The sequence below is a fragment of the Thunnus albacares genome, chromosome 5 (genome assembly GCF_914725855.1).
Source record: "Thunnus albacares chromosome 5, fThuAlb1.1, whole genome shotgun sequence".
Taxonomy (NCBI): Eukaryota; Metazoa; Chordata; class Actinopteri; order Scombriformes; family Scombridae; genus Thunnus; species Thunnus albacares.
In genome coordinates this window covers 34,159,099-34,176,223 of record NC_058110.1, presented here as the reverse complement: position 1 = coordinate 34,176,223, position 17,125 = coordinate 34,159,099, and the positions used below count along the sequence as shown (strand labels likewise).

The window sequence follows — 17,125 nt, the reverse complement described above, 5'->3', positions numbered from 1 at the left end:
TAACATCTAACATCTGTAACTCAGGTGTTTCCTCTCACATGGCTGCCAGACTTTGGAGCATGCTCAGTAGACTGTAGAGTAACACCCACCTGAAACCTGACGCCGCTGACGTTGACGTACAGGATCTCATCTGATCTGGACGAGTTGTCCACCGGAGGTTTGGGCATCGTCTTCTTGGCTAGCGGCAGCCAACCCACCGCCGCCGCCCGCGCAAACGGCAGCCACGTCGCCACGCCGGCCGCCATCTTGCATCAGCAAGTCCAACCTGCAGAGAGTGGAGTTTTGTCCTCGTAGAGGAGGGGGGGGGGGGGGTGAGGTAGAGTTTATGAACCTGGGAGGTCAGCGCCTCGCCTCTTCAGGAGGCAGCGGATAAATCCCGGGCGGACATGTTGAAGCCGGAGATGGGGTGGTGGGGGTGGGGGAGGAGGAAGAGGGGAGGGAGGGGTCAGATGGCGGTTAGGTGTCAAGCCATGAAAAAAAACGCAGTGAAGCTGCGGGAACGTGGACGCATCCGACAGGTGTGTGAATCCTAGACGAGCAGAGTGGAAGGTTGTCGGTAAGTTCCCGAAAAAAAAACTCCTGCTGACCTGCAAGACGCTCCTCAGGGTGAAACTCTCAGGAAGCAGCACAAATATCCCCTTTTTGTTTTTTTTTAAAACTTTTATCAGAAGTTGTCAGTCCCGTTCAAAGATTCACACAAACTCTGCACAGAAAAAAAAACATTCTGTTGAAAGTCTTTGAGGAGAAAAATATCAGTCAAATATAATAAAGTTATTCTCTGATATTTGCCGTCACCAGTTTATTGCTGCTGGGGGAAAAAAAAAAGATAGAAATCCAGGTAGGAAAGTGTTAAAACATTTGTGTCTGGCCTCCACCTCACTGCTTCCTCCCTCTCTCTCTCTCTCTCTTTCTGTCTAGCTCTCTCGCCCGCCCTCTCTCCTCCCCGCTGAAGACAGATTTGTTGCAGCGCCGCAGCCTTTCAAATTCTTATTAAATTGTGATGATGGTCCCTGAAGTTGCAAGATAGACAGAATCTCCTGTGTTGCCTTCCCTCCCTCTAAGTGTCTCTCTGCTGCTGTGGAGATTATGGATCTGTAGCTCGCCCCGGCCTCTCTTCCTCCTCTCTTTATTTCTCTCTTTTTTTTTTTTTTTGCCTTTGCTTGCTGTTTTCGCCCTCTCTAATTTTCCTTTATCTGTCTCTGTGTTTCACTTTCACTCTCTCTCTCTCTCTCTCTCTTGTTTAATCTGCGGGGCATTGGTAGCAGCGAGCGGCAGAGAGGCAGCGGCTTTGTGTTGGGGGAGAGAGCGAGGAAGGCGTCAGGCGGTCCTACTCCATGTCCATGTATGGCCGTCCTGTCAGAAAACACACAAACAGAAAAGAGACAGAGAGTGAGAGACAAACCAGGAGAGTAAGAGAGGAAAAGAAGAGATGAGAGGAGGGGAAAAAAGGAGGAGAAAGAAATAGAAGAGAAAAGGAGGAAGAGGAGGGAGGTGAAAAAGGTAAACAGGAGAAAGGAAGGAAGATAAAAACAAGAGAAGGAATGAAGTGAGATTAGGAATAAATGAGGAAAAGGAAAAAGAAGGAGAAGTTTAGAACAGGAGGAAGAATAAAAGCAAAAAAAAGGGAAGGAAACAAGGAAGGATGATGGAGAAATGATGAAAGATGGGAGGAAAGGAGAAGAGTTGTTGAAGGGAAGAAAGGAGGGTAAATATAATGAGAGAGAAGGAGGAAGGAGAGAAGGAGGTGGATGAGCAGGTAAAGGAGGAAAAAAAGGGAAGTGACTTTAGGAATGATGACTCTATTCCATCAGGAGCAAACAGGAGCAAACAGCGTGAGTAAAAGTTCTTTTAGAGCCACAAGTTACAACAAACATAGAAGTTGAAGTGAGGAGGCTGCTGCTGTTCACCTCTCGTTTCCCTCCAACAGTTCAGCTTTGTTGTTTTTAACCACGACAATGATGAAGGTTCCCAACATCAGTATATATCCTATTCTGATGGTGAGTTCCATACTTGAATGTATGTAGAAATGCTGCCTGCAAGTCAAAAGCCAGGGCTTCAACCATGGATGTGTAATAAGAGCTGGATATTGTTTTTCCCTCATAGACCACCGCTGTAAAAGAGACGTCTGTAAAACACGATACCTCCAACTGCAAACGTCAATTATGACTCTTTCTATTATGATTTTTTGATAAATGGAGGTTTTATATTTGTAAAACTTTCCTCGAGCCAAGAAAAGTGTTTTAAAAACCCATGACATCATCACAATGTAAAGTCTACGGGCTGAGCGGGAGAAACACTACAGCGGGTCGCAGTAGGACTACGAACAGGCGATGCACGGCTTCAACCTGCTCTGAAAAATCCTGCTACTTCCTGAAGCTGACCAATCAGAACAGAGTGGGCTCATCAGGAGGCGGGGCCTTAAAGAGACAGGAGCTAAAACGACCTGTTTCAGACAGAGGCTGAACTGAGGGGCTGCATAAAGGACCAGTAGAAGATAAATAAGGAGTTTTTAACTGGAAATCATACAAATATATTCCAGTAGAGCCTCAGAATATAAATATAGAGGCTGGAAATGTGCAGAATATGTGTCCTTTAACAAAATAGTTATTTTGACCAATGAGATTTAGCATTAACAAAGTTAGCCATAACAATGTCAGATCAGAAAACTGTTTTTTTTGTATTTTTTGAGGACAGAGACCATCCACATATTTTGTCATTTAATTTCTGAGACTTGTTAAAATAATATATTTTTTTTAATATTTCAGTAATTTCTTAAAACAGCTGTTGACTGTTGTTTTTAACAAACAAACAGCAGGAAATTGGTGCATTTTGTTGGGGACTAATTTCAGCGGTGGATGAATCCGCATTAGGTGCTTTGGTGAGTATTTCTGGACGGGGTGTGTGTTTGTGTGTGTGTGTGTGTGTGTGTGTGTGTGTGTGTGTGTGTGTGTGTGTGTGTGTGACCCAGTGCAGCGCTGTGGCTTTTTGGACAACAACGGATGTCTACAGCAGAGTTCTACTTAAAATTAATTCAAATTCATACCGTTTATATGTAGAAATTCATTTTATTCATCTGTTAAAGACATGAAATAATATTCATGTGTGGGGGATAAAACACAGACTCTGCGTCATGTCTGGAGTTTATCGATCCTCTGACAGACACATGCGGCTGAGCTCATGTTCATGTGTTTAAGATGAAGATATAAAGCTGCGGGTTATTAAAGATGTTTTTTTATGATCGAGCAGACGAGCAGAGCGTCGTTCCTCTGCACAGCCTCTCCCTTTATTTCTCCCTCTGCGTTCCTCATTCAATAAACCGGCAACAATAAGCTCTCCTCTGAAACTGCTCTTCGTCAGATGAAAAGTTATTGTCGCGAGTTTATTGCATAAAGTCCACAGTGGGGAGCAATAAAACTTTTTCTTCCTCAGGTTTGGTTTGAATCACAGAGTCTGTGTCTGCTCCAGGAAATTTACAAACTCTTCAACTGTGAAGGAAGCAGCGCCGGCTCCGTCTTCACAAACTCTTCAAACCCTCAGAACTTTATTTTAAATTCTAGAGGAGATCCTAATGTTTCCATATAGACAAAATACATGGATTCTAGGGATGAATTAGGGTGAATAAAATGATGCAGACTTGTGTTTTCAGTCCTTTACCTGCTTTCTGCTTATCTAATATTACACTAGTACTCAGTTAGTAAAAGTAGTAATAAATACCACAGTGACTGTAGGTCCTCAAGGTGGAGCTAATTTTATTAGTTTATACTGTTGGATTCTCTAATCTATAACAATGACTATAATGAGATGATCATATGTTTAAAGTATAAAATATTGATATGAAAAGCAGCTGGTAACTATAGATGTTAAAGGACGAGTTCACAGTTTTTCATGTGTGTGTTAAACCAGCAGTCAGGTGTCCATATAAACAGTGAAAGAGGTTTTCCTCGCTGTAATCATTCCTCCTGTTCATACTGGATATTAAAAGATCCTTCAAATGTGTTTTCAATGTTAGTGATGGAGGATAAAATCCACAGTGTGTCCACACAGTCATTTAAAAGTCTCTGTGAAGCTTCTATTCAGCTTCATCAGTCTGAGTTAGTCATATCAAGTGGATATCTGACACATTTACAGTCTTTTTAGCATCAAATTCCCTCTTTGTGTTTCCTCGGACAGTGTTTCCCTGTTGAGCTGCAGGTGGAAGTATAGTAACAAAAAGAGGAACTTTGCCACTAAAAAGACTGTAATGTTGAAAGATATCTACTTGATTTGACTCATTTGGACGCTGAAGCTTCATATTAGCTTCAGATAAACTTTTAAATACATTTTTTGCACAGAAGGAGGACTGTGGATTTTATCCTCCGTCACTTCCATTGTAAGTACATTATGAACGACTGGCTCCAAACTAGCTGTGATGTCATAAATCCTGCCGGTAGGTTCACGTTGTCAAACCAAGATTTAAGGTGAGAACAGAGAAACTTTCCTCCGAACTCTGCTCATACATCATTCTGCAGAGAGACGAGAGAACAACCTCCGACTGAAGGAACAAGAAGAAAAACATGCTTTTGAGTGGAAGGAGAAATAAATAAATAAATGAATGCAGTGGAGGAATGAGTACAATAGTTTCTCTCTAAAATGTAGCTGAGTAGACGTACAGAGAAGCACAAAATAGAAAAAAAAAAACTCAAGTGCAGTACAAGAGCCTCAAAATCATTTTTGAGTGCAGGACTTGAAAATAAATGAGTGAATATTGGACTTACATTCACTAGGTGGACAGAAAAACCACTTTGCTAACATGTTAGCTACAACTTCAGAGGGTGATAATATGTGAAAATGATCAATTAATTCAGCTTTAAAGAAACTGACCTCCAGAGTCAGATGAGAAGATCAGTTTAGTTTCTCTGTGTGTCCCGTTTCAGCAAGATGGCTGAACCAGTGTCCATCATCCAATGAGAACTTGACACATAAATGACCAACAGGATGCTACGCCTCTAACACAAACCTTTCAGAATGAAAGTACACAACAAAATGTTTAAAATAACCAATAAAACTAAACTAAACAAACTCATAAAACACCAGCATAAGAGTTTGTAGTTGTTGCACCGTATTAGCAGCTTTTAATATCTACTTCAATCATTAACGTCTTCAAGATATAAGATTATCAGCTTCATGTAGTTTAAAGGACACATGTTCTGCACATTTCCAGCTCTCTATTTATATTCTGGGGCTCTACTGGAATATCTTTACATGATTTCCAGTTAAAAACTCCTTATTTATCTTCTACTGGTCCTTTATGCAGCCCCTCAGTTCAGCCTCTGTCTGAAACAGGCCGTTTTAGCTCCTGTCTCTTTAAGGCCCCGCCTCCTGATGAGCCCACTCTGTTCTGATTGGTCAGCTTTCAGGAAGCTTCCTCCGGCTCCGGAGGCTACGTAAACAAACTATAGTAGCAGGATTTCACTTCTTTTTCTCCTTCTTTACTCCAAACGTCAACTTCTCAAATCCATTCAAATCTGAAATATGAGAGCAGACAACACATGGAAACACCTCAGCAACCACCTTAGCAACCGCCTTAGCAACCAAGTCTACAGAACCGACGGCCATTTATGGGCATGTGCGATGAGTTGAGGTCAGCTCATCAGCAAGGTAGAAAAAACCATCACAAGTAAAGCGTTTACAGCAGGTCGAAGCCCTGAGTTTTGACTTGCAGGCAGCATTTCTACATACATTCACCTCAAGTTTTGAAACTTTGACCCCTTTAAATATCAGCTGTAATTATTATTATTGTTATTGTACATAAACTGCACAAACACAAGATAAATATGTGACCTTTCATGAAAACACACACACACACACACACACACACACACACACACACACACACACACACACCTCCCTGTACCTGCCCTGCCTCAGTAAAATCTCCAGTGTATGTTCATGAATTATGAATGAAACCTTCCGCCTGACTGGTTTCTCCATGTTAAGTTACCACGAAGCACATACAATCCACCACAACACACACACACATAAAGAAACAAACACACAAACACACAACAACCTCTTCCTGCCTGCTGTAGCTGCTGCAGTCTTCTCTACATAAAGCTTCACATCGTTTCAACAGGGAAGCTTTTCTATCAACGTTCAGCCGTTCTGCAAGTTTTCATTTTATTTCTGTACATGTTATCCTTTTCCCCAACTATCAATAAACCCAAAATATGTGTTGATTATGTGTTTCTGCTGAAAACTGGTGGACAAAACATCAGTTAATGCAGGTTTGCAGGGCTCAGAAAATGACTGAATTTTGAGTATCTACAACTCCACAACAAACTGGAAATCACCAAATGATTCCAACCTTTTTGTCTTTTGACGTCTTACAAAAAGCAGTGTGTAGTCGGGGTCACATTTCACATGTCTATGAGTTGTTAACAGCTCCACCAAATAGTGATTTTTCCCTCTAAACTTCTCACATGCTTTCATTTCAATAAATGTTCAAATGATCCAATATTTCAGCAAAAATCAAAGATTAGAGAAAAAGTCCAAAAACTGAAAACAGATTTGTGTATCAGAACTTTGTTTTTTCTTCTTTCCTCTCCCATTAATCATCTCACCACCCCTCAGATTTATCTGCTGACCCTTTGGAGGGGCCCTGACCCCTAGGTTGGGAACCACTGGACTAAACTAGCTAACTGTATATAAAGTAGTGTAAACTAGCTCCACCTCCAGCAGCTACAACAGTAACATGCTGCTCTAACACTGATGCTTCACTATTAATAATCTAATGATGTCATATATAATAATATATCAGTCAGAGGGACCAAACCACTACTTTTACTGCAATACTTTAACTACATCAAGCTCATAATACTTATGTACTTTTACTGCAATACTTTAACTACATCAAGCTCATAATACTTATGTACTTTTACTGCAATACTTTAACTACATCAGGCTCATAATACTTATGTACTTTTACTGCAATACTTTAACTACATCAGGCTCATAATACTTATGTACTTTTACTGCAATACTTTAACTACATCAAGCTCATAATACTTATGTACTTTTACTGCAATACTTTAACTACATCAAGCTCATAATACTTATGTACTTTTACTGCAATACTTTAACTACATCAAGCTCATAATACTTATGTACTTTTACTGCAATACTTTAACTACATCAGGCTCATAATACTTATGTACTTTTACTGCAATACTTTAACTACATCAAGCTCATAATACTTATGTACTTTTACTGCAATACTTTTACTACATCAAGCTCATAATACTTATGTACTTTTACTGCAATACTTTAACTACATCAAGCTCATAATACTTATGTACTTTTACTGCAATACTTTAACTACATCAAGCTCATAATACTTATGTACTTTTACTGTAGTAGGTTTTTTCATGCAGGACTTGTAGTGGAGTATTTTTGCTGTATTGGTATTTGTGAAGGATCTGAGTACGTCACTGCTGCACATTCCTAACTAATCTTTTTAGGAATGTTGGGGGACGTCAGTTTTGTCTACAGTTCATCTGAATCCCGTCCGTCCAGTTTCCAGGAAGTCCGTCTGTCCATCCTCTCCGTGGGAATCCCTGCTGACATCATCTGTTTCTGAGCCGACATTAGATATTTACTGCATCCACATGATGCTTTTAATCTGCAGCCGCAGCTCTGGGATCAGCGTTTCGCTCTCTCAGAGCGGCGGCGTGCTTCAAGCCTGGAACCTTCCGGTAATAGGACGGCTGCTGGTTTTATGGTTATTACTGTGTGAGAGCTGAGCCTGAGTCAGTGGATTTCCTGTTCGACCGCTGAGTGAAGGACTTCTTCAGAAAGCAACACAAACAGCCTGATGCGTTTTCAAATGTCGTCACAGCGTTTTAAAAAAAGAGTTTGAGCAAGTCTCGTGGAATCTTTCTTCTTGTAGTTTAAATCACTAAAAATGTAGACGCAAATTCAAGAGAAACTCTCTGCAGCGTAGTGTATGTTCCTTCCAGGCTGCACAGTAAACTCTGTTCATGTCTTATTCATTTCACCATCAGCCGTCTGTGCAGCTTAAAAGCTTCAAACAGAACTCGGCAGGAATTCTCCTCTAATGGATCGTTCTGTTTGTTCATGACCTCCTAAATTCACCTGTTTGTGATTATTAACAGAGAAAACTAAACATTTTCAATTAATGCTGGAATATCTGATGTCATATATATTAAGAAAAGGGAAATATCCTGGATGTATTTCACATTCATTCAACTGTCAGTGACATTAAAGCCAAAAAGCTTTAAACAAGAGTTCAGTTTGTTAGAATTCAGATAAAGGCTGATGCTCCTGTGAAACTTTCTACGTATGAAGATGTTTCTAAAAATACATTTTAGATGAACGAGGTCTGAATTCATCATCGTCTTTAGAGCGAGAGATCTGGGCTCGTGTTTATCAGACTTCCCAGAATCTCTCTGAGGAATCGCGCTGGAAGTTAATTTAGGACTAAAGTCACTCCGACCTCAGACTTAAGATTCATTTATGAAGCGTCTAAACTCTTACTGTCGGTAAGGAGGACGACTCCTCGGAGAGAGTGAGACGTCGCTGTTTTACGACACTCATGACAATCTTTCAATACGTTTATTCTCATCAAGCTTTCATAAAACATCTCTCCTCTCTCTGACTGGCTCTGAACACCGTCTCCTGGAAACTCCTAACAGATCAGGGAACCTCTGCAGCTGATGGGAGAGATTTCCTACGTTAAGAAAGTTGATAAAATGCTTTTACTCCTCGTCCTAAAAGTTGGACCAAAACTGCTTCACTCTGAGAATTTTTGGCCTGTTAGTTGAGATTTCAATCATCTTAGGAAAAAAAGAAAAGCTAAACAAATATGAAATTTTAGAAATTGTTATCAGGAAGTAAAATTTACAAGAGTATTTGAGAGTAAAATCATAATAGTTTTTGTTGCTATAAATTACAATTGTCAAAACATTCTCCGAATGTTATTTATAAACATTTTTAACCTTTTTACTCATAAAATTATGATTATTTTCATAAGACTGACTGGCATTTACATAACATTGATTTTATTGGAAAATTACAATTACATTCTCATATTCTCAAATTACGACAATTTCTCGTATTATAAGGCAAGTAAAATTATGACTTTATACACATAATATTGATTTTTTTTCTCATTAAATTGTGTTTCTGATTATATTGACCTTTTTTCATAAAAGTACAAAGTGTTCCTTAGAATAATTCTAAAAAAATGCAGAATTCTTACTTTTTCTATCATAAAACTATAATTTTATTATCACAAGATATATTTTTTATCATAACATTATGATTTTATTCTCATATTGATTTTTCCTTGTTTGATGGTAAATTCTCTCACTATCAATTAATTCTCATAAAGTCTTTCACATAAAATATAGATTTGTCTTGTAAAATTGCAACTTTAATGACTGTAATTTGTAAAATTTTTATTTCGCACATTTTTCTTGTAAAATTACACATTTTCAGTCATAACACTAACTTGAAATTGTTGAATTATTACTTTTCATGTCATTATTTTAGAATTTTATTCTAATAATGAAATTTTTTCTCATAAAATTATGACTTTATTCTCATATTTACTTTTTTGTAAAACGATTTCACAGTAAAATAAATTTTATGAAAAGTTTTTGATTGATTTTTATTGTAAAACTAAAACTTTCACTCACAGTATTGACTTTAACTTGCAGACTTACTATTTTTTCACATAAAATTATAATTTAATTCTCATTTTCATGTAAAAATTACAACTTTTTTTATCCTAAAATTGACTTTAACTTGTGGAATTTTTACTTTTTCTCTCAAAAAAGTATAATTTTATTCTCAAAATATGCAGTATATCATAATATTTAGATTTCATACACAGATTTACTCTCAAATTAACTTTTTCTCGTAAAATGAGTATTTTTATAATATTAACATTATTCTAATATGGACTTTTTCTCCGAAAATTATGACTTTATTTTAATAAGAATAATGTAATTGAGGACAGATAAAAGGCTTATCATTCTGGAAATTTGTGTCAGTATATTTCAAAAACTCTAAAAATAGTGTTTGAATGAAAAGTCGCAGTTTTTTCTAGTTTACACAGAATAGCTCAGAAATGACCTTTGCTATTAAGAGTCTGTTTATGTGATTCAAACTCAAAAACAGAAACTATTTCAGTGATTTTTTGATTTTATTTTTTTTATTTCTAATTCTCAGCACACAAAAACACATAAATCCTGAAACAACATTTGCTGACAAACTGTTGTGTTTCTAAAACACTGAGAGATAAATTCCAGCTATCAGATTATTTTCCAGATGTGATCCACATCACAGCATTTTAAAAAGGAAACACACAGGATATAACTGGATCCACTGCTGATGTGACAAATATTTCTGTAAATATGATATCAGAGTGCTACCGCCTCTGCTCCACTGTAATCTAATCAATAACTGGACAACAGCATGTCTCCAATCACTGATCAATGCAGTGGAAAAACATGTTTCTGATTACTGATCGATAACCAGGAAGCAGGGCTTTCTGATCACTGATCATTAAAGAAGGTAGACAGATGTGACCTTTACAGTTGAACTTTACACAAGATGCACTGTTAGACAGTTTGGCTCGTATCAATCACTTTATATTGATTTGTTTAAGAAATTGTGTTTTTAATGAGTCTTGACACAAGAAGACGAATCTTTTTTCTGCTCCTACATCTCTTAAATATTTTTTCTGATTTCTTTTCTCCCTCTTGCTCATCCTTTTCTCTTTTCCTCTTCACCTCTCTGTCTTCCATTTCATTTCCTTGATTCTCTTCCTTTATTTCCCCACAGGGTACAAGGGGTGAACGCTTTGTTGAGTATGAAAATGATGTGAATCACAGTCACCACAGTCTGAACCCAGCTGAACACCGATAGGAGATTCTGGACTGACGTGTTAGACGGCGCTCTCCACCATCATCATCATCATCATCAAAACACCAACTGAGGAAGATCTTTTTGAAGAGTGGTGGATAGGATAAAGCTGATCACTCACAACATATTTGTATTGATTAGCAGTGACCCTTCCCTCTAAGGGGACAAGTGGACCATGCCAGCAAAATGCCCCCCAAAGCATAACAGAGCCACCAGACCCCCTCACTGTAGGGGTCAAGCATTCAGACCTGGACCAGTTTTTCCTTTAATTAGTCACCCGTCTGTAGATCCAGGATTTGTGGATGCACAGACATGAAAATAAGATCCATTTGATATATATGTATATATGTGTATATGTGTGTGTGTATATATATATATATATGTATATATGTTTATATGTGTGTGTGTGTATATATATGTGTGTATATGTGTATATGTGTGTGTGCATATATGTGACTCTTGAAGAGACGGAGAACAAGAGGATTTTTTTTTTTTCCAAAAGAATTTCGGACTGTTCCTTTAAACTGAAAAACGTGCAGGAAAAGTGCCGTCATTCAGGCTGAAGTAAGTAACAGGATGAACCGTGTTTCTGCTGGAGTGGAAAGTGCTGTCGAGCGTTACGCACACACACACACACACACACACACACACACACACACACACACACACACACACATAGAGTGATGAAGAGCAGCACACGGCCGGACAGTCTGAGTGTTTGTGTGAAACCATTAGACGACCATCAGTGAGCAGCACTTCACTGCAGCAGACACACACACACACACACACACACACAGAGTAGAAACACAAGACAATAGGAAACAATAGATTACAACCCGACACAATGAAACAAAAAAACAGGCTGAAAATAAAATAACACGCTATCAGCCCGAATATAAGACGTAATATAAGACGAGACAGTTCCATGTTGTCAGCATCAGATCTTCTGAGTGAGTCTGTTAGTCAGTTTAACCTGCAGGAGATTCTTCTCGTGTAACAAGTTTTTCTGCCTCGGAGGAAATTAATTCATGACGAGTGGAAACGACGTCTTTACTGCGGGAACGGACAGCTGTCACAGATAATGAGGAGCTGAGGATGAACCGTCTGGAAAATGTTATCTGACAGGAGGAAATCATTTTAATCTCTTCTAAGAGCCTGACAGGAGACGGTGTGACTTTACTGCGATATAACCTCAGGAAGACAGGTGTTAGAAAAGACGGGATCGCCTTATATTCAAGCCAATACGGTAAATTATGTCGCCTCCAAGTCATATTAACTTTACTTTTTGTGTTTATTATTGTAACTCTCTTTTTACCTGTTTAAATCAAACTATTCATAGAAATATTAAGAGATCACACATCACGCCAATTTTATCCTCTCTGCTCTGGCTCCCAATTCAGTTCATCTATTTTATAAAATACTGGTGCTAACTTACAGAGCCTTGCATGGTCAAGCACCCCAGTATGTTGTTGACCTTACACGCCCAATCAGGCTCTTAGGTCTGCTGAACAGTAATTACTGGCCGTCCCTCAAACCTGCTATAAAACTCGAGGTGACCGTACCTTTCAAGCTGTTGCACTCAAATTATGGAACTGGAACGCCCCCCCCCCCCCTTATCGCTGCGATCACTGTGATCACTGTGACATCTTCATGACGCAAAACCTTCTTATTCTGTCTGAATAGTGGCTGATGTGTTTGTTTGTTGTCGCTGTGATTTGAACTGATCAGTTCTGCGCTGTCTGTTATTGTTGCTATTTTTAATTTTCATTGTGTATTTCTCATGAATGTGAAGCACCAGCATCTGTGAAAGGTGCTACACAAATGAACTTTACTTACTTAAAAAAAAAATCTCACTACATGGTGAGAAATTTTTTTCCTACATGACTAATTAGTCATTGCGTAGAAAAATCAAGTGTGTCACTCAGGGAACTCAGGCACAGCAGAGTTTTAACTGTGAGATAAACATGTGTTCACTATCTCCAACGTCTTGAGACAGAAGTATATTAAAGTCCCACCGACGGACGCTAGCTGCTCCAACTGACTCCCATGAAAAAGTCTCAACTTCTCTCTAGAAACACTGAGTCAGTCATTGTTTTCAGTGAGTCATTATTGTCTCAATCTGTAAATTCAGGCCCTCTAATAAGTGTGCTGGAGATTATTTTGGGAATTATTGGTCTGTTAATAAGATTTGAAGTCTTATAGTAGCTTTGATGTCTGCTGTGTGGGTGTTGATTGACAGCTGTGATTAACAGTTGGCTCTGAGTCGAACTATCGCCAGTTAAATGTTTAATGTTACTTGATTATGAAACCTGCCCTGTTAGCACAATTTAGCTAAAGTAGCTAACGAAAGCTCAAGTGTGCAGTGCTCAGTGTTCTAACGTTAGCTTGGGTCTGGTAGCGGGGTGTGTTTCCAGAGCGTGAGGAGCAACACCTGCACTCCTTACATGGAAGCTTCTGGCTCCAAACGGAAAAGATGATGCCGACCAGAAGCTGCAACTCTGGTCTTCAAACCAGCTCCAGTTAAACAGGTGATGTCACACCTCGTTACATCCATCTTTATATACAGGCTGTGTTTCATCCTGGTATTAATCTCTCTCAGTGTCCTGACAGCCTCCTCAGCTCTTTCTTACAGTATCTTGATATATAAGTGTGTCAGTTCGCGTTAGCTTGAGACCTGCTGCCGTCTCACCTGATTGGCTCAAACTCACACACAATAACTTTAAAACTGAGGTTGTTGCAGCCACTATAACACATCCAGTCTGTTAACAACAACAACCTTTTAAAACACTGCCCTCTCACTTTCATATCCTGGGTTTTTTTTGCTGCAAGTTTTCCAGGGTTAATGTATTTTGCATCTCCCCTCAGCCCCAGAATTTTTATAAATCTATCTGACATCTACTCTGAAATCTTGTTGTGGTGTCTGACATAAAGGAGAAAGCTGCTTCATAAAGGTTTGTGATGAAGGACAGTGAAGTCTTCCCTGCATGCTGACAGACTGGGGGGGGGGGGGGGGGGGGGGGGTGAGAGGCTGCTGGTCTGAATCAGCTGTCAGGAGGTTTACTACCAACACTGCACTGACTGCTCGTTGTGAATCTGACACAATAACACACACACACATATATATCAAACACACAAGCACAAAACAGAAGCCATGATGCTCCACAGCCTCAACATGTCCACCAATCATGTTACACACATCAGTGACAGAAGCACTTTGTTGATTATTGCACTTCTTCAGCATTTGTTTACTTCCTGTTGTTTCTTCTGTTTGTCATTGCACTTGTACCCGGTCAGCTGTTTGAGAGTTCGGCTCTTTCTGACTCACTGTCCTCTAACGTTTAATTATCTCGCCTCGCTTGTCGCTTTGGATAAAGGTGTCTGCCAAATGACAAAAGGTAAATGTAAAGATAAACTGGGAGTTGCACATGCACATTTAAAATAACTGACCCGATCAACCCAACGCCGTGATGTCCACAAAACTTTAACTCAAACATTTTCAAACAGCATTTTAAAACCTGCATTCAAACCTGCAATAGCTCTTTTTTTGTCCACTTGGGGGCAGTACAACAAGCTGTAAACACAACATCTGACAAATTATAAGCTTTTAAAGTAGCTACGGCTAACACGTTAGCTTACCTCCGCATCCAGCGGTTACGGAGCAACATTATCTTTCATGTGGAGTCGTGTTTCTGTCCATTATTCACTCTCTTTTAGCTTCTGTTTTTACTCTCTACCAACTCCTGAGGGAAATATCTGGCTCTTTAACTGCTAGATGCTCCACTATGTTCACCAGCTAGTCTACAGCTAACTGTGTCTGTCCAGTCTGTCCGACCCTAACAAGACCTTAACCACAGCGTTCACACACCATAAAACATCATTATTGTTTATGATAACTGGCGATAGAGGCGTTCTGGAGTGCAGGTACAATCAACCTATGTGGTCGTGTCATTGTGAGGATGTGTTGGTCTGTTTTGTGTTTTTTCACTGGGACAGGAAGCTGCTCAGACTTGGACTCGACTCAAGTGGTCTGGACTACAGCCCTGATTTAGTCTCAACTGGGGACCTGAGAGTAGAGCTGAGTGTCCTTTGAAAATGTTCAATACTGATGTCAAATACAGCCTAAAATTTACAAAATTAGGATTTAAGAAAGGAAATAAATAATGAGAATGAATAAACACGACGATGAATCCGACCAATCATTCAGCGCCACCTATAGGTACTTTGATCTACAGATGTTCAGTAGTACTCACTGCTGGTGTTACTTTAATAATATATGAGGTACATAAAGACATGTATCTATGATGTATCTATGAAATTATAAATTTATCTTCTTGTCAAAAATATATTGATCTCCTAACAAGTGTTGTGATATATCTTGTTCCTCTGTGCCGTAAACCTCTGCTGTTGTCCAACAACTATTAAAAACACGTCAGTGAGCCACACAGCGCTGCAGCGGCTGACATGTTCATTCATCACCATGAACACACACACACACTCTAGTTTATTTTGACTCAATCACACACACACACACACACACACACACACACACACACACCGTCACAAATACTCACTACAGCACCATATGCGTGTTCATCCGCCGCTGAAATAGTCCCCAACAAAATGCACCGTTTCCTCCTGTTTGTTTGACAGAAAGTACTGAACCTTTTTTTTTAATGTGTAACTACATATTTGTGAGATGATTTTAAAGATCCTCAGTAGGAACCAATGAGCTCGGAGCTGAGAGACAAAGACAAAGTAAAGAGGAAGAAAGTATTGATAGAACAAAAAACAAAAGAACACAACAAGCGAGCGACAGCCGTCACGACTCCAGCTGAGTTTGCATCATGTTTGTCTATTTTTTTTTTTTTTTTTTTGCTAAAGTGTAAATTCAGCTTTAAAATACATAAAATTGAAATTATATGAAAAACTGAATTCCGGACTTACAGAAGAACAGAGAAGTGTTTCTTCGCGGTGGGACGGCAGAAACAGAAGGTGTGTGAATATTAATGAGCACAATGTGTGTGTGTGTGTGTGTGTGTGTGTGTGGATGCTAACAGCCGTTAATAGCAAACACACAGAACTTCATCACTAATTCATACAGCTGGATTACGTCAACCTCAACACACACACACACACACACACACACACACACACACCAAATTAATCTATTTTAGTCTACTCCACTTCTACCTGTTATTCTATTATTTTTCTGCTTTTTTTCATCCTAAATTGCTGCAGAAGCTCTTCAAACAACTCAAACCCCTCTATTCTATTCTATTTTATTCTATTCTGTTCTATTCTATTTTATTCTATTCTAACCTCTGTCCTGTTCCACTTCTTTCTTTCCTTTTCTATTTTCTGTATTCTTTCCAGTCATACATATCTCTCTTTTTTTACCACTCTTTTACTCATTTCTCTTTCTTACTCTGATTCTATTTTCTGCTCCTCTCCTTCTTCTTCTTCTGTGCTCTCCAAACTCTTCTCCCTCTCCGACCTGCCGTCCCGTCCTGCTCCGCTTCCCCCTCGTCTACTCTACACACTCCCTCTTCTTATTCTATTCTCAGCAGTAGCGGTGTATCTGGAGCAGTTTCCATCCTACTTACCGCTGCTGTTGCTGCTGCTGCTGCTGCTGCTGCTGCTGCTGCTCCTCCGGCCACTGCTGCTGCTGCTGCTGCTGCTGATGATGATGATGATAATGATGAAGGTGAGGAAGAAGAGGAGGAAGGCAGAGGCAGGTTTTCCAGGTGAAGATGGGACCACAGGAGGATGGAGGAATAATGATTTAAAAAAAGAAGAAGAAGAAGAAGAGGAAGAAAGAGGAGGTGGAGGAGTGTTGTTTTACTGTCTCAGATCTGTCCCGCTCTGCTGCCGCGGCAACAACCACATCTCCTGTCTCACACACACACACACACACATACACACACACACTCACTCACTCATACACACACACACACACTCTCTCTCTTTCTCTCTCTCTCTGGCTCCACCTCCCATTTGCTTGCTCGACCCTCCCCTCCGTCTCCCTCTTCTCTCTCTCTCTCTTTCTGTTCGTTGTCATTTCTCGCTCTCTTCCTCTTTTCCTCGTGTCCCTCCCTTTTCTGTCTGCACACACACTTTAATACACACACACACACACACACACACACACACACACACACACACACACACACAGAGTCCAGGAGCTGCTCCACATTAAAGA

General features: G+C 39.5%; 1 protein-coding gene and 1 long non-coding RNA gene across 2 annotated transcripts in view; one reads left to right on the top strand and one right to left on the bottom strand.

Moving 5' to 3' along the window:
• The window catches only part of kcnd1 (potassium voltage-gated channel, Shal-related subfamily, member 1), a 76,091-nt gene extending 74,661 nt beyond the window's left edge, over nucleotides 1-1,430 (bottom strand). The window contains exon 1 of the mRNA XM_044350484.1: nucleotides 90-1,430. Within this exon, the coding sequence (XP_044206419.1) occupies nucleotides 90-245 (156 nt within the window). The 5' untranslated portion in view covers nucleotides 246-1,430. The remainder of the gene's footprint in view (nucleotides 1-89) is intronic.
• Nucleotides 1,431-11,338: 9,908 nt separating this feature from the next.
• Nucleotides 11,339-15,826, top strand: LOC122981845. Its single transcript, XR_006403342.1, has 3 exons — nucleotides 11,339-12,172; nucleotides 13,325-13,454; nucleotides 14,920-15,826. It is a non-coding gene; the product is annotated as an uncharacterized LOC122981845 (long non-coding RNA).
• Nucleotides 15,827-17,125: the final 1,299 nt, after the last annotated feature.